Source organism: Macaca thibetana, chromosome 3 (genome assembly GCF_024542745.1).
Source record: "Macaca thibetana thibetana isolate TM-01 chromosome 3, ASM2454274v1, whole genome shotgun sequence".
Classification (NCBI taxonomy): domain Eukaryota; kingdom Metazoa; phylum Chordata; class Mammalia; order Primates; family Cercopithecidae; genus Macaca; species Macaca thibetana.
Genome location: NC_065580.1, coordinates 115,965,275 through 115,983,079, shown reverse-complemented (window position 1 = coordinate 115,983,079; position 17,805 = coordinate 115,965,275). Strand labels below are relative to the sequence as shown.

General features: G+C 46.0%; 1 protein-coding gene across 1 annotated transcript; it reads left to right on the top strand.

Moving 5' to 3' along the window:
* The first annotated feature begins 292 nt into the window (after positions 1-292).
* On the top strand, positions 293-12,387 carry CCDC201 (coiled-coil domain containing 201). The gene is made up of 4 exons (XM_050783474.1): positions 293-353; positions 7,124-7,438; positions 7,493-7,636; positions 10,495-12,387. The coding sequence occupies exons 1-4, from the start codon at positions 336-338 to the stop codon at positions 10,579-10,581; spliced, it is 564 nt and encodes a 187-aa protein (XP_050639431.1). The 5' UTR covers positions 293-335; the 3' UTR covers positions 10,582-12,387.
* The last annotated feature ends 5,418 nt before the right edge of the window (positions 12,388-17,805 follow it).

Here is a 17,805-nt window from a genome sequence, read left to right as displayed (position 1 = left end):
TAGGTTGTTGTGATGATGCACATCAAACAGTATTTGGCACAGGTGGCTTATTGCTGGGGGCTGGGCGGGGGGGCCACAAGTGCCCAGCCAGCCTTCACTTCCCGCAGGCTCAGGTGCACACAACAGAAACCAACAAGGGGAAGGCCTAGAGGGCAAGGAAAACCTGCCCCACACCTGCGCAATGGCGTGGCCATCAGGCTAACTCGGGCTCAAGTGGGCTGCTGCACACCTGCCTGGGCCTAAGTGGGGACACAGCAGGTATTTCTCAGCGCTGAGGGCCACAGGGTGAGCGCTACAACTGCCCACTTGGAAGCCAGCCCCAGAGGCAAAGCAGGATGGAGCCTGGGGTGCAGGTAGGTGGGGAGGCGTGCAGCCTGGGAATGAGATCTAGTTGAATACAGTAAGAGGTGGTAGGTGAGTAGGAAGAGAAGGCACACAAGGCTGCCTGAGCAAGAGGTTGGGTGAGGACTGGCTTTAGGCCTGGCCCTGTCCTGAGCTGGCACAAAGCTGTGGCCTGGTCCTGCCTGCCTGTGGGTTGGGCAGGCCAGGCACTAACACCCTGGGGGCCTCGGGAGCCTTGCCCAGAGTCTCCTCTTGATGCCCATGTCATGGCCTGCAAGAGAGATCTTCTGCCAGAGTCTCTGGGCCTCCACATCTCCCCAGCCTGGGCTCTGAGGCCCCAGGTGTGTCCCAGGCCCTCCAGGTTCCCCAGAGCCCATGCACAATCTCAGTGACATCAGGTGGGGTCAGGCATTGTCCTGAGACACTGGGCATTGGTTCTCCTCCATCTCCTGCGTTGGTCTGTCTCATGAGGCCTTTGGAACCTCAGCATTAAGAACCACCTTAGCCACAGCCCTTAGGGAAAGCCAGGCCACCAAGGGGACCAGCAGCCCCAGGGCACAGTGACAGGACACCTCATGCTCTAGATGCAAAAGGAAATGCCGTCTTGCAGAAGTAGATCACAATCCGACCTGAAGTTAAAACCTGTCCTTAGCACCCTGCGTTGCAAACAGCTCTGGAGCCTACAGCTCCACCTGCTGGATGGAGAAGTAACTCCTCTCCCAACCCAGCCGCCCTAGGCACCCCATTCCTAGTCTCCCTGTGTCTGGGCTTCTTCGTCAGAGAAGTAGGGATTCTTTTTCTATTTTTTATTTATAAATAGAAAATGCACGTGTAGGGTTTCAAAAGTGATCAAAAGTATAAGAGCATAAAGTTTCAAAAGCATAAAATGCACACTGACCGCTGCTGTCCTCCAGCCCTTTCCCCACCATAAGGAAATGTTGTTTTTAGCTGCTTCCAATATCCTTCTACAGAGTAACTCTCTAGAAGGGGACTTGGTGTCCAAATAGAATACTAACTTACAAATTCGAGTGCTACCAAATTGCCCTCCATAGAAGATGTTTCAGTTTTCCAATTGCCTTCCACAGAAGATGTTCCAGTTTCCTCTCTGTGTTATCTAAAGTTTTCATACTTCTAAATTTTTGAAGTCCAATAGATAAAAACAAATGGGAATTTGGTTTCATTTTGATCTGCATTTTTATTACTGAGAATGAGGTTCAGAATGTGTATACTGAAGGACCAGTTTCTATGAACTGTTAAGAAACTTTGTGGATTTATCCATCAGGTTGTTGGATGTTTTTCTAAATAGGAAGATTCATTGCTTGTTTATCTTTTATAGAAATTGTGGTTCATCTTTTATCTTTGCATTGGTGTATCTTTTTTCTTTCCTTTTTTTTGCAGAAGTTTTTGTAAGTTTATATGTAGTCCAATTCTTTTCTTTTATGGCCTCTATGTTGTGAGTCATAGCAAAGCCTTACATAAGTTTATAGATAATGCACTGCTAGTTCCTTCCAATACTGTTATGGCTTTCTTGTCTACATGTAAGTCTTTAATCCACTAAGAACCTGAATTTGTTTCAGATTTTTAAATTTTTTTTGTTTTTTTTTTTTTCTGGTAATTTGTGAATTTTTAAAATCTTAGATTCCTTGTCATTTATTTTAGTGTAAGCCATGAGTTAGAGGGACTTGGCTTTGCTGTTATTGTTTTTTTCCTAAGTGGCCAACCAGCCAGAAAGAGCATGTGATGAAAGAGAACAAAAACACATTCTTATCATTTGAGATGTACCTTTTGCCAAATGACATCGTATGCATGTCTGGGTCATCTGTTCTGGGCATGTATTTATAAAACAATACTAAATGGTTTTCTCTGTAAGCTTTCAATATATTACAATATTTTATCAGAAAACATCAAATTATCAACATTTAATTACTGATTTTTAGATCACTTTTATAAATAAGTTAGTTAAAAGTAGTTTCTGTTACTAAAAATATACTTGTATTACCTTGCAGTTTCTGTTTGATAAAAGTCCCAGTCTGTCTTCTCACCCCCATTTCTTAACTTTACTCTGAGATCTCGATCTCTTTTTTGAAGCTGAAGAATTTAAAGTCTTTCCAAGTGCTGATTATCCTCCAAGTAACAAGATAATCTTCTATGGGATTTTGATTTTTTTTTTTTTCTTCCCTGTGATCTAGCATGGGCTTAAAAAGGTGAATTAGTCTCAGTTACTGCTTTCTGTTTTTCTATATTTTTTTCCTAGGATTTCACTCTATGAATGTTGATGCTGTATTGTCTGTAATCATAACAGCTATGCATTTTGTTTTTATTACACTATGCTTCCAGTTTTGGTCTTGTTTAGTGTATTTTGCCATAAATTCAACCTTTTCCAATATAAATATTGATGTCCACATTTTTTCATTTGTACTTCTATGGCATTATCTTTGCCCATAATTCTACTTTGAAGCTTTCTGCAGTACTTTGTCTTAGATATGTCTCACTGTATGCAATGTGTAGTTGGATTTTGCATTCTAATCCAATCTCAGTGTTTTAATAGGTGAATTTATTGTTTGCTTTTATTAACATGACAAATGTATTTGGCTTTTAGTTCTTTTAGCTTACCAAAGGAGTCATATCGATGGTAAATAAATACGTGAAAAGATGTTCAACTTCGTTATTCATTACAGAAATACAAATCAAAACCACTATGCAAGATGCTGCTCGTGCAAATGAGATGTCACTACTCGCCTGTCAGAAAACTTTTTTAAAAATTAAAACTTGGCAGTGCCAAATGTGGGTAAGAACATGGAGCAACTGCCGGCTGCGGTGGCTCACGCCTATAATCCTAACACTTTGGGAGGCTGAGGCGGGTGGATCACCTGAGGTCAGGTGTTCAAGACAAGCCTGGCCAACATGGCAAAACCCTATCTCTAAAAACACAAAAATTAGCTGGGTGTGGTGGTGCATGCCTGTAATCTCAGCTATTCGGGAAGCTGGGGCAGGAGAATCGCTTGAACCCAAGAGGAGGAGGTTGCAGTGAGCCAAGATTATGACCACTGCACTCCAACCTGGGTGAGAGAGTGAGACTCTGTCTCAAAATAATAATAATAATAATAATAAAATGTGGAGCAACTAAACTGTAAAGCAGCAGTTTTTCAACTTGCCTGTACCATTGTTTCAACCCACCAGCAATGTAAGGGGTGCTGGTTGGTGGGATGGAAGCATGGTGCAGGCATGCTGGAAAGCAGCTTGGCAGTTTCTGATGCTGACTCATGCTCTGGAGTAAATCCTATCCTTCAGGTTATTCGGAGTTCACACAAATCCATTTTTAAGGGTTTTGCTGAAGGAAACAATGTACAAAATAAACATACCCCCAAGAGCGACACAGTAGAAGCTCTGTAAATGGTCATGATCAACTCATCATCCCAAAAGGAGGAGGCACTCCCTCCCTCCTTTCCAGCCAAGCCTGAGGGGTTTGGGATGTGAAACCAGACCTCCACAGAACAGTTGTTCCTGGGGAAGCCTTGGTTTCACCAACTCCAGTTCACACCTCATTGTTGCTGCTTCTGTTTCAGGCCAATAAACCTTCTGGGTTTGAGTATTTCCTTTGGTGACTTGACTACAATCATACTTACCTCATAAGAATGCTATAAGAAATCAATGAGAACAGATTTTAAATGTTCCAGCACACTGTACTGAATAGATGGTTCCAGGAAGAACCTTCCCTAGACCACATTTTTTTTCTAACCTCTTCTGCCCTGGCCTCATTCTAAGGCCTTGGTGGGAAGTTAAACACATAGCTCTTTCTATACTGTCTCATTATGCCACATCCAAATATTCTATTGTGCCTGTTTTGTTCACAAGAGTCAGTGGGAAATCATCAAAGATGTGGAAAACTATGTAACAACGTGTATTATGATTCCATTTATGCAGATGCCTAAGTTTTCTACTTTATATGTGGAATGCATGTATCATATTTGCTTACACGGAAATATGCTGGAAGGAGAGGTAACACGTTGCTAAAGGAAGCTACCTAGAGGGAGAAGGACTGGAGAAAGGTTAAGACTGGACTTTCAACTGGACTTTCTAGTATAAGTTGTTTGTTTCTATATTGTTTGACTTTAACAAGATGATTCGTGTAGAAAATGAGAGCTGTGTTTAAGTGCTGCAGCCCCTTCCCCTGAAAGCTGAGGGGAGGGTGGTTGAGGAAGGGTCCCCCAAGAGTGGATGCAAAAACCATGTCAGAGTGCTGGCTTTGAAGTATACAGAACTCATCTCTTGGGATGACGTCAGACTCTTTCCATTCTTTGTCCAGCTATCTGTGCTCTGAAGAGTGAGGGGAGCCCCGAGGCCTCACATTGGGGGTGAGGCGGGGGAAGTCACAGGCCAGGGACTCTGGCTTCTCCTTAAATGCAATTTTCACTATCTCTATGTCAGCCAGTCCCTAAGATGGCCATCGGTGACCATCACAATTTGGTAGTCATACCTGTGTGGGGTTCTCCCACATTGAAGAAAACTGACTAGTGCAAGCAATAGGTTTAGCAGAAAGGAAGGAGTGTGACTTCTGAAGTTCAGTGTGAGTTCTGAAGTTACAAACACATTGCAGCCTCCATGCTGTGTTCTTTTGGCCCACTCTCCCTGGAGGAGACTAGTTCTGTATCTGGAGGATACTCAACTAGCCCCTGGAGAGGCCAGGCAGAAATAAACTGCGGCCTCCCACCAATAGCTAGCACCAAATTGCAGGGCATGTGGGTAGTGAGCCACCTTGGCATAGACCCTCTGTCCCCAGTCAGGCCTTCAAATGAATGAAGCCAGTACCTCAATGAGAGCCTCATGGGAGACCCCAAGCCAGAACTGCCCAGAGAGGCTGCTCCCAAATTCCTGACCCATAGAAATTACAATTACAGATGTCTGGTGTTTCTTTTTGTTTGTTTTTGGTTTTTTTGTTTTTGTTATTTTTTGGTTTTTTTTGAGATGGAGTCTCTGTCGCCCAGGCTGGAGTGCAGTGGTGCAATCTCAGCCCACTGCAAGCTCTGCCTTCCAGGTTCACAGCAGTCCCCTGCCTCAGCCTCCTGAGTAGCTGGGACTACAGGCGCCCACCACCACGCCCGGCTACATTTTTGCATTTTTTTTAGTAGAGACGGGTTTCACCGGGTTAGCGAGGATGGTCTCGATCTCCTGACCTCATGATCTGCCTGCTTCGACCTCCCAAAGTGCTAGAATTACAGGTGTGAGCCACGGCACCCAGATGTCTGTTTTAAGTCACTAAGTTTTGGTGTATTTGTTACCCAGTAAATAACTAATAGACTTTCCCACCACTTTGGATGAATATTCCTAATCCATCTCAGGTTTAAAGCAAGTGCTCATCTATCTCTTTGTTCTAAGAGGAACTTAGCTCTCTATTACTTCACCATCATTAAAATGCTTTCTAGCTGTGCCTCCCCCAAAATTAACTACCACATAATCCTCTCTGTGCACAAATGCGTACAATAATTTAGCAAAGTGGTGATGTCCTTGAACTTATGACACAGGTGACAGCCCAGGAAGAAGCCACAAGCCAGTCCTGAGCAGGCAGACTCCTAGGTGCAGTCCTCAGGCTTTTACCTTAGACTGGAGTGGACCTGTTTTCAGGAATGCTGATGTGCTTTTCTGAGTCTCTCCCAGGTACATTCTGCATTCTTGTGATTGCTGGCTCTGTCCAGGCAATGGACATGCACTTGCTAATCATACACTATTGGCAGGCATGCACCAGGAAATGTCAAAATCATTCCATTTTTAACATTCTCTTCTTTTAGAAAAGTTCCAGTTTTTTCTACACCCTGAATGACAGTGGCTTCCTTAATAGATTTAGGATGTCATTGCCTGCAGCAGACATTGTAACTGGGCACTGTTACTCCTACTACCAAAAAATAAATGCAGGAAATTGTTCCATTCAAGTGGGATTAAACATAAAATGGAAAACCTGGTATTGCTTTGGCAGTTACCTCAATTGGTAGTAAATCAGCCAGATGTGCAGAGATGCCAGTTAGGAGCGTGCATGTGTGTCTGAGACACCGAGAGATCATTACAAAGCAATTGGACAACTCAATCTGCTGTCAGGTCACTTTGACATGGACAGACTTCAAGGGGCACTGCAGAGGCACATACCTTATGGTGAACACAAATGTGCTTGCCGGGTATAGTTCATCAGTATCTGAGAAAAGGGTGTGAGTGCAGGAGCATGATCCACTTAAGGCATTCTTTTGGAAGAAAACATTGACTGTGATGGAATTGCTACAGTCCCTCCTGGGGCTCGGGGTTGGGATGTTACCTCCAGGGCATATACCACCTACTGCGAGCCACCTGCCCAATGAGCTTCACCTGTTCATAAAAATACTACAATATCTGTCAGCAGTTTTACCTTTTTATGTTGTGAGTTGACAAGTCAGGATGATTTCATTGACAACGACTTACAGATTTTTCCTGTTGGAAAAAATTTTTTACCAGAATGTTATCTATGCTTCAATCCTGTTCTTGAAAAATACATCTCTGACGCTTACTGTTTTGACAATAATAACATCCATGAAAAGGCAAGCACAGAGGGGTGTGGTCTAGCCCTGTGCAGGGTTCCATCTCAGGGCCTGCAGTTCTGCCCCTGTGTTCTGCACACTCCCTTATCTGGGTGACAACTCAGGTCTGCCTCATGGGGCCGTCATACTCAAGTGAGAATGTGCCTGGGGTCAGAGTTTAATGCCTGTCTCAAGGCTCCCCACGACCTTCTAGGACTCAAAACTCTGTTTTTACTTTGCAGGATCCAGGATTGAGCTCCTCCGAGGATGACAGCCTCTTTCTAGCGACCAGCAGCCCCACCTTGAGAAAGCCCCTGAAACACAGCACCCCTGAGGAGGGAGCCCTGGGTGGGACCACAAGACCATCAGGAGGTGCCTCCTATCTCAGTGGGTCCCCAGTGCCTGCACACTTCTCTCAGGGCCTTGCATCCCACCCGGCAGGGGTCAGCCCTCCAGCCACTGTCAGGAAAAGGAGGCTTTCTACTATCTGGGCCTCCAAGGAGTCCAGCTTGGATCTCTCAGCTCCTGGGGAAGAGACGCCCACATCAGCCTTGTCAGCCCAGCAGCAGCAGCAGAAGCAGCAGAAGCAGCAGAAGCAGAAGCAGAAGCAGAACCAGAAGCAGCTGCAGCAGCAGCAGCAGCAGCAGCAGCAAGAGTCCCTCCGGGCAAAGAGCTGGCATCAAAACCCTGGATTGCCTGGGATCCTGAATACAACTGGGAGGAAGAGACGAGACCCGAAGAAGCGGGCAGCTGCGGTATGCATTATCCCTGTCCCTGTCCCCATCCCTTACCCCCAGGAGTTCTGAGTCCCTGTGAAAGATTAGGAGAGGGGGCACTGCTTGGGCCATGGAGCGCTCAACACCCTCCTTCTCCCAATTAATGCTCCCATGACGTGGCACCAGGGGCCAACACACTCATACTCTGCACATGAGGTCACCTGGGACAGGACCAAGGTCGTCCAGCCTTTCTGACACCTGCTGCTGCCCTGTCCCAAGATAGCTTTCGGCTCTGAGGGCCCCTGCGACTGATGCTGCCTGTGGTGAACGTGAGCTTCCTGGCCTCGTGGTCTGGCATCCACACCCAGGCTGCCACTGGCTGACTGCTTTGTCATTGCTCTTTAGCTCACAGGAGTCTGGGTGGTGACTCTTTCAGCTTTGGGGGCTTTGCAGACATATCGGGGTGACAGGGAAGGCCTGATATGTCATTTTGTTACAGAGTAGCAGAAAACAGCCTACTCTATTGAAACTCTGCCTCGCTGTGCTGAGTCTCTGGGCATCTTCCTATGCTTTGAAGAGGGAGCTGTTAACATTCCTGGAGCACTTCTGCATTTCTAAGGCCCTGGCTAGGGTGGCTCTGGTGTCTTCCCGGGGGCCACTGTGACAGGGATGTCCCACCTTCACCATAGCCAGGTTTGTAGGCCCTTGCCACAGCTGGAGAACTAGCAGGGCACACACTGTCCGAGACCCACTTTTGTCTCTCAGAGGCCATCCTCTTCCTTTGCTGATTGGAGATGCTGTGAAGCTCAAATGACCCAATGAGAAGATGATTGCAAGGGCTCTGATCCCCAGGGTAGCAGGCAGTTGGGAGGTGCGCTGGCCCTCTCCTGGCAGAATTCTGCCTCCTCGCCCAGTTGCTGGTTTAGCCTCTGACCTTGTTCTGGTAGCTTCCTGAGAAGGGGCACTTTTCCGGCCAGCAGGCTGGGAGCCCTTTCTCAGAACCGGAAGGCCCTGTGTGCCCCTGTCCCCGACTCCCACCTGCCCAAGCCTCTCCAGGTCCCTTTTGTGGTTCTTGGTGGTGCTGAGTTTCATTTTGGAGTGAGTAGTCTTGCCTCAGGTGCTGGACACTCCCTGGGCCCGTCTGATTCTGTGAGACCTTCCCATACGTTTCCTTCCTAACCTCGGGCTCTGTATTCTTTCTCTGTCTGTGATCCTCTGCAGTTGGATGTTGGACATCCTGATTAATTCTCCGAGTTTGTTTTCTATTTGCTATTTAGCCCTTTCTTCTACTTTTTAGGAGAGTTGCTCAGTTCTATCTTCCAAAGTTACTGCGTGGTGATGTTATTTTCTGGGGTATCCTCCTCGCCACACTCCCCCACGTTCTTTACCCTGGCTTGCTTGCTGTCTTCTCTCACCTTCTGAGGGTGTTGATTTTGCAGTGGATTTTTCCAGCCTCTCTTCCATGCCCTGCTGTCCTGTGGCTGTGCCTGGCTGCTGCCTCCCGATTTGGAGAGGCCATCACGGGGCTGGGTGGGAGTTGATGGAAAGTCCCGACTTCTGAGTGGGAACTGTCCACCAAGGGCCACCCGGGGGTTAACTGCTTCTTCACTGCACCGTATCTGCCACCTCTTGCTAGTCAGCATCCTCATGCTGCCAGGGGAGGTGGGACTGGCTGGGGTATTCTGGGAGCTGAAGGTAAGAAGGGGTCTGAAGGTCTCACCATGGGTAGAGCTTGTGGGGAACAACAACTCACGTGGAACCCATGTTGTGGATGCTCCCAATGGAGCATCCCAGCTGTCCCCAGCTGAGCCTGGATCCCCACGAGGCCCCTCTGTATGATCAGAGGTTATTGCTTCTTCCTCAGTCGCTGTGACAAACTGAGTTTCTGGGAGTCCAGACAGGCAGTGCCTGTACCACACAGCCCTCTGAGAGCCTCAGCTCTCAGCAGCCTCCCTGGAGGTCACCCTCTGTGGACGGACATGAGCGCTGGGCACCAGGAAGGCAGCCCCCACCTCGGGGGGGGGGGGCACTGGGAATTCACTGGTCCTCCTACCAGATGATCACCTGATCTTGCAGACCCCAGCCTGGCCCTCTCTGCCGGCCAGCAGTAGTGTTTGGAGCCTTGGCCACTCCATCTCTGCTCCAGGACGCCCCCTGGTGGCTTCTACTGGCTTGGGCTCAGGCCTTCAGCTCTTACAGCTGGCCCTCTGGAGGCTCCTCTCATTCCTTATTCTCAGTCCCGTGGGTTTGCTTCTGTCTTACACTTTGGGGGCATTAGAAAGATGCTGACCACTGACCCACGGTGGGCCTGCCATTGTTGACCAGTGGACCCCAGTCACACTCCATGTGATCTGGCTCAGTCATCCGAAATCCCCAGGTTCCAGTCTCTACTCCATCCTGGCATTGTGTTTAGTGTCAGGAGTTTACCCATCCTCGTCTTCCCTGTGCTGAATTGGGGAGGCCTCCTTTGTTCCCTGTGCAGCTGCCCTAAGCACCCTCCTAGAAGAGGGGGCTCCAGAGAGCACAGTTACAAAATCCCATCTAGACTGACCTATGCACCTGCTCCCATGCAGGCTTGTCTACTCCATGCTCGCAGCCTGTCTGCCCCATCCCTGGCACTTTTTGTTCCTGTCCCCTCCTTTGTCAGACACCTCATCTGTACCTTACCCCATTCATCTATACACTCATCTGTCTCCACACCAAGCGTGGGCCCTCTGGGTGGCACAGTACCCCATATGAAGTATGTTTGAAGCACATAAGCAGAATTATATAGGGTTGGCTGGGCCAGCTGCAGACCTTGAGCAGGCATTTATTTTCTAAAGCACATTTTGCAGCAGAAGAGCTTGTCTCCAGTAAAGATGGATGCTGCTATGGGGTGATGCCTTTCCTTTAAACAGATGGAGCGAGTGCGACAGTGGGAGATCTACGTGCTTCAGAACATCGAGGAAGCCACCCAGCACGAGCTCACCATCGAAGACGACTGAGTGCTTGGTGCCAGGACAGGAAGGCAGGGTGCTCCAGAGCTGCCTGCCTCGGACTGGCTTAATCGTCCACATGGTGCCCTCCTTGGGCTGGCCCCCAGTGTTGCTGCCCTTCTCCGTAGGGTGAGAAGAATGGGTTTGAGAAGATCCTGTTACTTAGATTATAAATGTGTTTGTGGGAGGCACTGACATTGAGGAGGGTCAGCAGAGGTGGCAGGTTAAAGAAGACAGAGCTCTGCACGGTGTATAACTTGAGCCCTGGGTTTTCTACTGCCCAGTTCTAGCCTTGGGGACAACTCTCTGCTTGTCTGAGCCTCAGCTTCCTTACCTGAAACATGAGGAAACCCCATCCCAGACTGATGAAAAGAGTGTGGAACTGATGTCTAGGCGATGGCAGCCGTAGCCACTCAGCCCTCTCAGGAAAGAGTTGGGCCAATGCCCTGTGAGCATATTTGGGATAGCAGGATTGAAGGCCCGAGGCAGGAACTGGAAAGTAAATCTCTGCACTGGATGGTGGGTTTCCAGCCCTATGGTCACGGTGGTCTCATTGGAGCACCAATGGTGAGGGACGTATGTTTCCTTCCCTTATGTGGAGAGGGACCAGGTTTTGAGAGGAGGGGAGTGCCCATAGTCCCACCCATGGAGGGTACCTACCTCTTTCCTCAATAGGCTGTAGGAGAAACCAGACTATGGGATCCCAGGATGTTTGTAGATAAAGACAAGCTCAGGGGAACTCAGAGGCTAGTCCACCCACACTGCATGGATGGGAAGGCTTCAGGAGTCACCACACCTGGTATCAGGGGCAGGGTAGGTATTCTAGTGAGCCTGAAATGCTACTCTAGGAAAGCCCCGAAACCGTAATTCTCACCTGGAAGGCATTCTGGAAATCTGAGGATGCTGGCTGTGCTTGTTTTAGTGTGTGGGGCTAGAGGAACTTAACCTCTAGCAGTTGCATGGGCCAACCCCCTACACTCTCCCTCTCCAATGCTTGCTCCCTGCTTAACATCAGGGTCCCACCCAAGTGATCAGTAATATGAAGGTAATACATATTGTAAGGAAGAAGAAAGAGATGTCCAGGCAGCTTCAGTTTAACACAAAGCCAGCATCAAATCTCCCAAGTACAGGCATCTTAGCAAGACCTGTTTGTGTGGACATGTTATGGTTACTAAATACAGAGCTAGTGTTTATTCATATAAATGTTTGCATCCTCCACTCTAAAATGTTTGCTTTTTTCTTCCTAAAAAGAATGTATACATTTCCAGCCTAGTCCAACACTGCCTCCCTTCAAATGTGTGGCAGGTGGGCTGGCATTTAGAGTCAAAGTGAGAAGGGGGCAACCCTTAGATGAAATCTCAGACTGGCTTAAAAGATGGGACATAATAGATTCTAAGGGCATGTGAGGTCTAGGATGTTCAGTTTTAAGAGACAGGTGAAAAGTTTAGATCTGCAATGTGGGTAGAAAATATTCCTGATCAATAATTTGGGTTCTCCCTGGAAACACCCACATTTCTTTGGAGGTTTCCAACAGAGAATGAGATTCTTCACAGGAGGGATTAGATATAGTGGCTGCAATTAGATAGTAACTTCACATTTCATTGGATGTTCTATATGAGTGATAAAAATTTATTTACTGTGTAGTGTGTTTAAACATTTCTAAGTTTTATGAACTAGTTTACTTTTTTCTTTTTTTATAACTATTATAGACTATTGGGTTATAAAATTATTCATTTAAAAAATGTTTATTTTATAAATTAAAGAGTACAAAGAAGCAGAAAAAAAACTGCCTATAATTGCACACCATAGAGATACATGCATCAGAGTAATTCTTTACAGTCTTTACTATTAAAAATAAACTGTTTTCATGAGAACTATTCCCGTGGTCTGTGTTTGATGCAAAGTGATTCAGGCATGTAGTCATGTGAATTCTATCTCGTTTTTCAAAGAATGAAATTCAAATTCAAAATGAGACACTGGAGGAAGAAAAATAATGTGAGTGACTCTGGGGAAGTGTGTCCTTGAAAGATGGGGAATTACCAGCACTCAGAAGAATGTTTTCACATATAAGACGATTTCCTACACATCCTGCATCTTCTACGTATTAGCAAAATGTACTTACTATGTTTTTACATATTTGGAGTATATGCAGTTATCCATAGGCACTCTAAAGTGTTCAGAATGCAATCTCTTGGATATTTCACAAATAAGATGGTGCACAGCGCATGTTCCATCCATGGGAAGATACCTACAGGAAGCAGTTAAAGCCAGAACAAGTCTTGCTGCCCCAGCGCCTAGACATGCCTATGGAACTGAGTCTCTGGCTGCTAAAAGCTTTCCAAATTCTTGGGGACAGGAGACGAGAAACTTGGAGACAGGGCATTCTCAGACTGAGGGACGTGGGGAAATGAGTGCTGCCTGCTTATGTTAGACATAAGGCAAGATTTCTAAATTAACGATCATCTTTGAGGAAAATAATAAACAGCTAAACAATAGCCCTGGCAATGACACCCACAATGCTCACTTAGAGGTAAGCATAATGTAACTTGCAGCACTTATTTGGGATAATATAGATCCTAACTCTCACTGTGTATGTGAACCCGTATATTTTGCAGAAAATGAGATTTTGAAACCTGTCGGGCCTCTGAACCCAAGCTAAGCCATCATATGCCCTGTGACCTGCACGTATATATCCAGATTGCCTGAAGCAACTAAAGATCCACAAAAGAAGTGAAAATAGCCTTAACTGATGACATTCCACCATTGTGATTTGTTTCTGCCCCACCCTAACGATCAATGTACTTTGTAATCTCCCCCACCCTTAAGAAGGTTCTTTGTAATTCTGCCCACCCTTGAGAATGTACTGTGTGAGATCCACCCCCTGCCCGCAAAACATTGCTCCTAACTCCACTGCCTATCCCAAAACCTGTAAGAACTAATGATAATCCCACCACCCTTTGCTGACTCTCTCTTCGGCCTCAGCCCGCCTGCACCCAGGTGAAATAAACAGCCTTATTGCTCACACAAAGCTTGTTTGGTGGTCTCTTCACACGGATGCGCGTGACAAAACCTATGAGGAAAGGAAGTGCATTCTTGTACAGTTTCTATTCAACTTAAAATGCCCACAAATTCCTCTTTATTGATATCAAACCCTTTATCCCTAAAATAAATATCGTATTTACGCACAATGCCTAAACCCTTCTGCCTCCTTGTAGCCAAGTGTGGTTCAAAGACCTGATTTCTGGGCACTGCCAGCACTGCATTATATGACACACCTATGTTATGTGTTTAAATCATCTAACTATCAGTTTTCTATTGTATACTACTTTCTATTAGTGTTTCTGTTACATTTTAACTTTTTATGGCAACATAACAAATGACCACAAATAGCACTCACAATATCCATTCATTATCTCACAGACCTGATGGCTCAGCTGGGTCTCTGCCTGGGCTCTCTCCAGGTGAGACGGTGGCTTCTTACCTGGAGAATCTGGGCAGGAATCCATCTCCAGCTTCCTTCAGGTTGGCAGGATCCAGTTGCGTGTGGTTGTAGGACTGAGGTCTGCTCCCTGTTCCCCTGCTGACTGTCAGCTGGGGGCTGCTCAGCTCCCAGATCCTGAAGGCTGCTGCATTCCTCATCACCTGACCGCCTCAATTTTCAAGTCTCCAGGGACTGAACAAAACCTTTTCAGGGTTGGCATCCCTCTGACTGGCTGTTCCTGCTGCCAGCAAACGTTCTCTCCTTTAAGGGCTCATGAGAGGTCCAGCGTGCCAGATCACAGAGCCCATTGCACTGTTGGAAGTGGTAGTGTCTCATCCCACTCACAGCTTCTGGAGACTGGGGGCATGGAATATAGAGGAGTGTCTTTAAAATTCTGTCCAGCACAGTTCCCAATTTTTCCTCATTTTAAATACCAGTGATAACCTTTGCATTAGAAAACCTCGTACTTGTGTCTACCAATTTTGTTAGATAGGATCCAGAAGTCGACTGTGTTAAAGGATGTGAGAGCTTTATGGTCCCTGTTATGTTTCAATATGGTCCCAGGAGCAGTGTCCAAGTGTGACCTCACTGTCATTTCGCCAGCATTATTGTCAGAGGCATTTAAACCAGAGCAACTCCATCTTAAATAGGAGCTGGGTAAAATGAGACCTGCTGGGCTACACTCCCAGACAGTTAAGACATTCTAAGTCGCAGGATAAGACAGGAAGTCAACACAGAATACAGGCCATTAAGACCTTGTTTATAAAACAGGTTGCAGTAAAGAAGCCAGCCAAATCCCACCAAAATCAAGATGGCCACAAGAGTGACCTCTGGTCGTCCTCACTGCCACCCTCCCACCTGGGCCATGACAGTTTACAAATGCCAGGGTAATGTCAGGAAGTCACCCTATTTGGTCTAGAAAGGGGAGGCATGAATAATTCACCCCTTAGTTAGCATATAATCAAGAAATAACCATAAAAATAGGCAACCAGCAGCCCTTGAGGCTGCTCCATCCATGGAGTAGTCGTTCTTTTATTCCTTTACTTTCCTAATACACTTGCTTTCACTTTACTATATGGATTTGCCCTGAATTCTTGCGCAAGATCTAAGAACCCTCTCTTGGGGTCTGGATGGATGGGGACCCCTTTCCTGTAACATAATACATTTAAAACATTTGGCACATTGAAAGATGACTGTGGTCCATCATTGTTTTCAATTTGCATTTAACAGTTTCATTGAACATATATATGTCCATATGTTTTTTGCTTAGTTGTATTTCTTTCTCTGATAATTCTGAAACTGCTTCTGAAAATTCTGTCAGAAAATTATGACAGTGAAAGAGATGTGAGCTAACCCACACCCCACCTTGCCTTTCCCTTAATTATTCCCGGGCTATTGGGCCAAGCTAACTCTGAGAGATGTGGTTTTTTTCTTCTTTCTTTCTTTTTTTTTTTTTTTTTTTGAGAAGGAGTCTTGCTCTGTCACCCAGGCTGGAGTGCTATGATGCGCGATCTTGGCTCACAGCAACCTCTCTCTCCCGGATTCAAGCGATTCTCCTGCCTCAGGTAGGAGATTACAGGCTTGCACCACCATGCCCGGCTAATTTTTTGTATTTTTAGTAGAGACAGGATTTCACCATGTTGGCCAGGCTGCTCTCCATCTCCTGACTTCAGGTGATCCACCCACCTCAGCCCCCCAAAGTGCTGGAATTACAGGCATGAGCCACCATGCTTGGCCAAGAGACAGTTAAGCTATACTTTAAATGATAATAGGCCTCCCCCTAAACTCAGCTGCTTTTGTAAAGCTAATGGGAGGCCATCAGGCTGGGGGTGAGGAGAAGAACCCAGGTCCTGCTAAGGTGCAGACATAAACGAGTGTCAGCTATTATTCTGGAGGTTATAAGATACGCACCTTCCCCAATTACCCCTGCAAATCACACCACTATTGTAGATTGACTCTTAAGAGTATCTTTTCAGGTTTTTTTGCATGTCTGACATCCATGGCTCCACTTGGACCCACCAACCCTGTTCCTATGGCTCCACCCAGAATCCATTCAGCCTAGAGGACAGCTCTGACCCCCTGTGATTTCATCTGTGTCCCAATCAGCAGCAAGTACCTGTTACCTCACCATCCCTACCTCTTTCCCCAGACTGCCTTTGAAAAACCTCTCACCTGTGAGCATGAGATGATTCCAGTGCAAACTCTGTCTCCCATGTGGCATGACTAGCGTTGGGTCTTTTAAACTCATTCTCTACTACAATGCCACTGTCTTTATGCAGCAGGCAGGAAGAACCTCAGGTGGTTACGATTCCGTATGTGCTTTTTGAATATTTTTCTACTGGACTATTGCAGTCTTCATAATGATTTTTTTACTTCTCTTTATTAGGAATTGATTTCATTTGAAATTGAAGAGACAATCAGAGAAAAACTATAGACCACATATGATGGTTAATGTTGTATGTGCTTGGCTGGGCCATGGGTCCCAGCATTTGATGAAACACAGCGGTAGATGTCCCTGTGAGTAGATGTTGCTTTGAAGGTATCTTTTAGATGCAATGAACATTTGTAATCAGTAGACTTTGCGTAGGGCAGATAGACCATCACAATGTGGGTGGGCCTCCTCCAATCAGTTGAAGGCCTTTGAAAAAAGACTGAGATCCCAAACGAAGAAGGAATTCTGCCTCTAGACAGCCTTCCAACTCAAGAGGCAACATTACCCCTCCCTGGGTCTCTGGCCTGCTGGCCTTTCCTATAGACTTCAGACTTGCCAGCCCCACAATCATGTGAGCCAATTCCTTAAATTCTCTGTCCTGTTTTTGCCCCCTCTCTCTTTCTGATAGCACACACATGCCCTCTTGGTTCTGTTTCTTTGAAGAACCCCAAGAAAACACACAAAGGAAAAACAAGCAGATAGAAGATTCTTCAGTGACAACAATGGAAGCCATCTTCACCATTCAACTAAACTTGAATGGGATGGTATTATCAAACTTTAAAAAAAAAAGTTTTCAACTGATCGTGTAATCAGTTTTATCCTTTAAGACAGGAGATGAAATAAAGTATTTACAGATGAATGTAAAATGAATTTATCATTGCATCCTGAGCTACAGTAACTTCTGAGAGACCAAATAAGCAATACTATCTCAGCAAGATATTCTAAGATACAAGAAGGACTAGTAAAATGGAGAGTCTATATTACATTTTAAATATTATCTAAAATGTAATTGTGAGATTCAAAAAGGCACAGGACAAAAACATTGGATAGGAATAGCGTGTAATGGGCTGGGCATGGTGGCTCACAGCTGTAATCCTAGCACTTTGGGAGACTGAGGCGGGTGGATCACCTGAGCTCAGGAGTTCGAGACCAGCCTGGCCAACATGGTGAAACCCCATCTCTACTGAACATACAAAAATTAGCCTGGCATGGTGACATGCACCTGTAATCCCAGCTACTTGCGAGGCTGAGGCAGGAGAATGGCTTGAACCCGGGACGTGGAGGTTGTAGTGAGCTGAGATCGTGCCCCTGCACTCCAGCCTGGGCAACAGAGCCAGACACTGTCTAAAAAAAAAAAAGGAAAGAAAAGAATAGTATGTAACGGGGGTTAACAGTTCATGTGTGGTTTAGTCTAAGTGAGGTCACATAGTATTTAATACTTTAAATAGTAAAACTTCCCCCAGAAGGTATGTGAAACACGCAAGAATATCTTCAAAACATCCACATAACCATTTATTTTTCAACTGAAATGGCCACAGAG

Coding starts and splice junctions, on each gene's coding strand:
- CCDC201 (XM_050783474.1), top strand. Junction 7,439..7,492: donor CGCCCACATCAGCCTTGTCA/GCCCAGCAGCAG, acceptor AAGCAGAAGCAG/AACCAGAAGCAGCTGCAGCA. Junction 7,637..10,494: donor CGAAGAAGCGGGCAGCTGCG/GTATGCATTATC, acceptor TCCTTTAAACAG/ATGGAGCGAGTGCGACAGTG.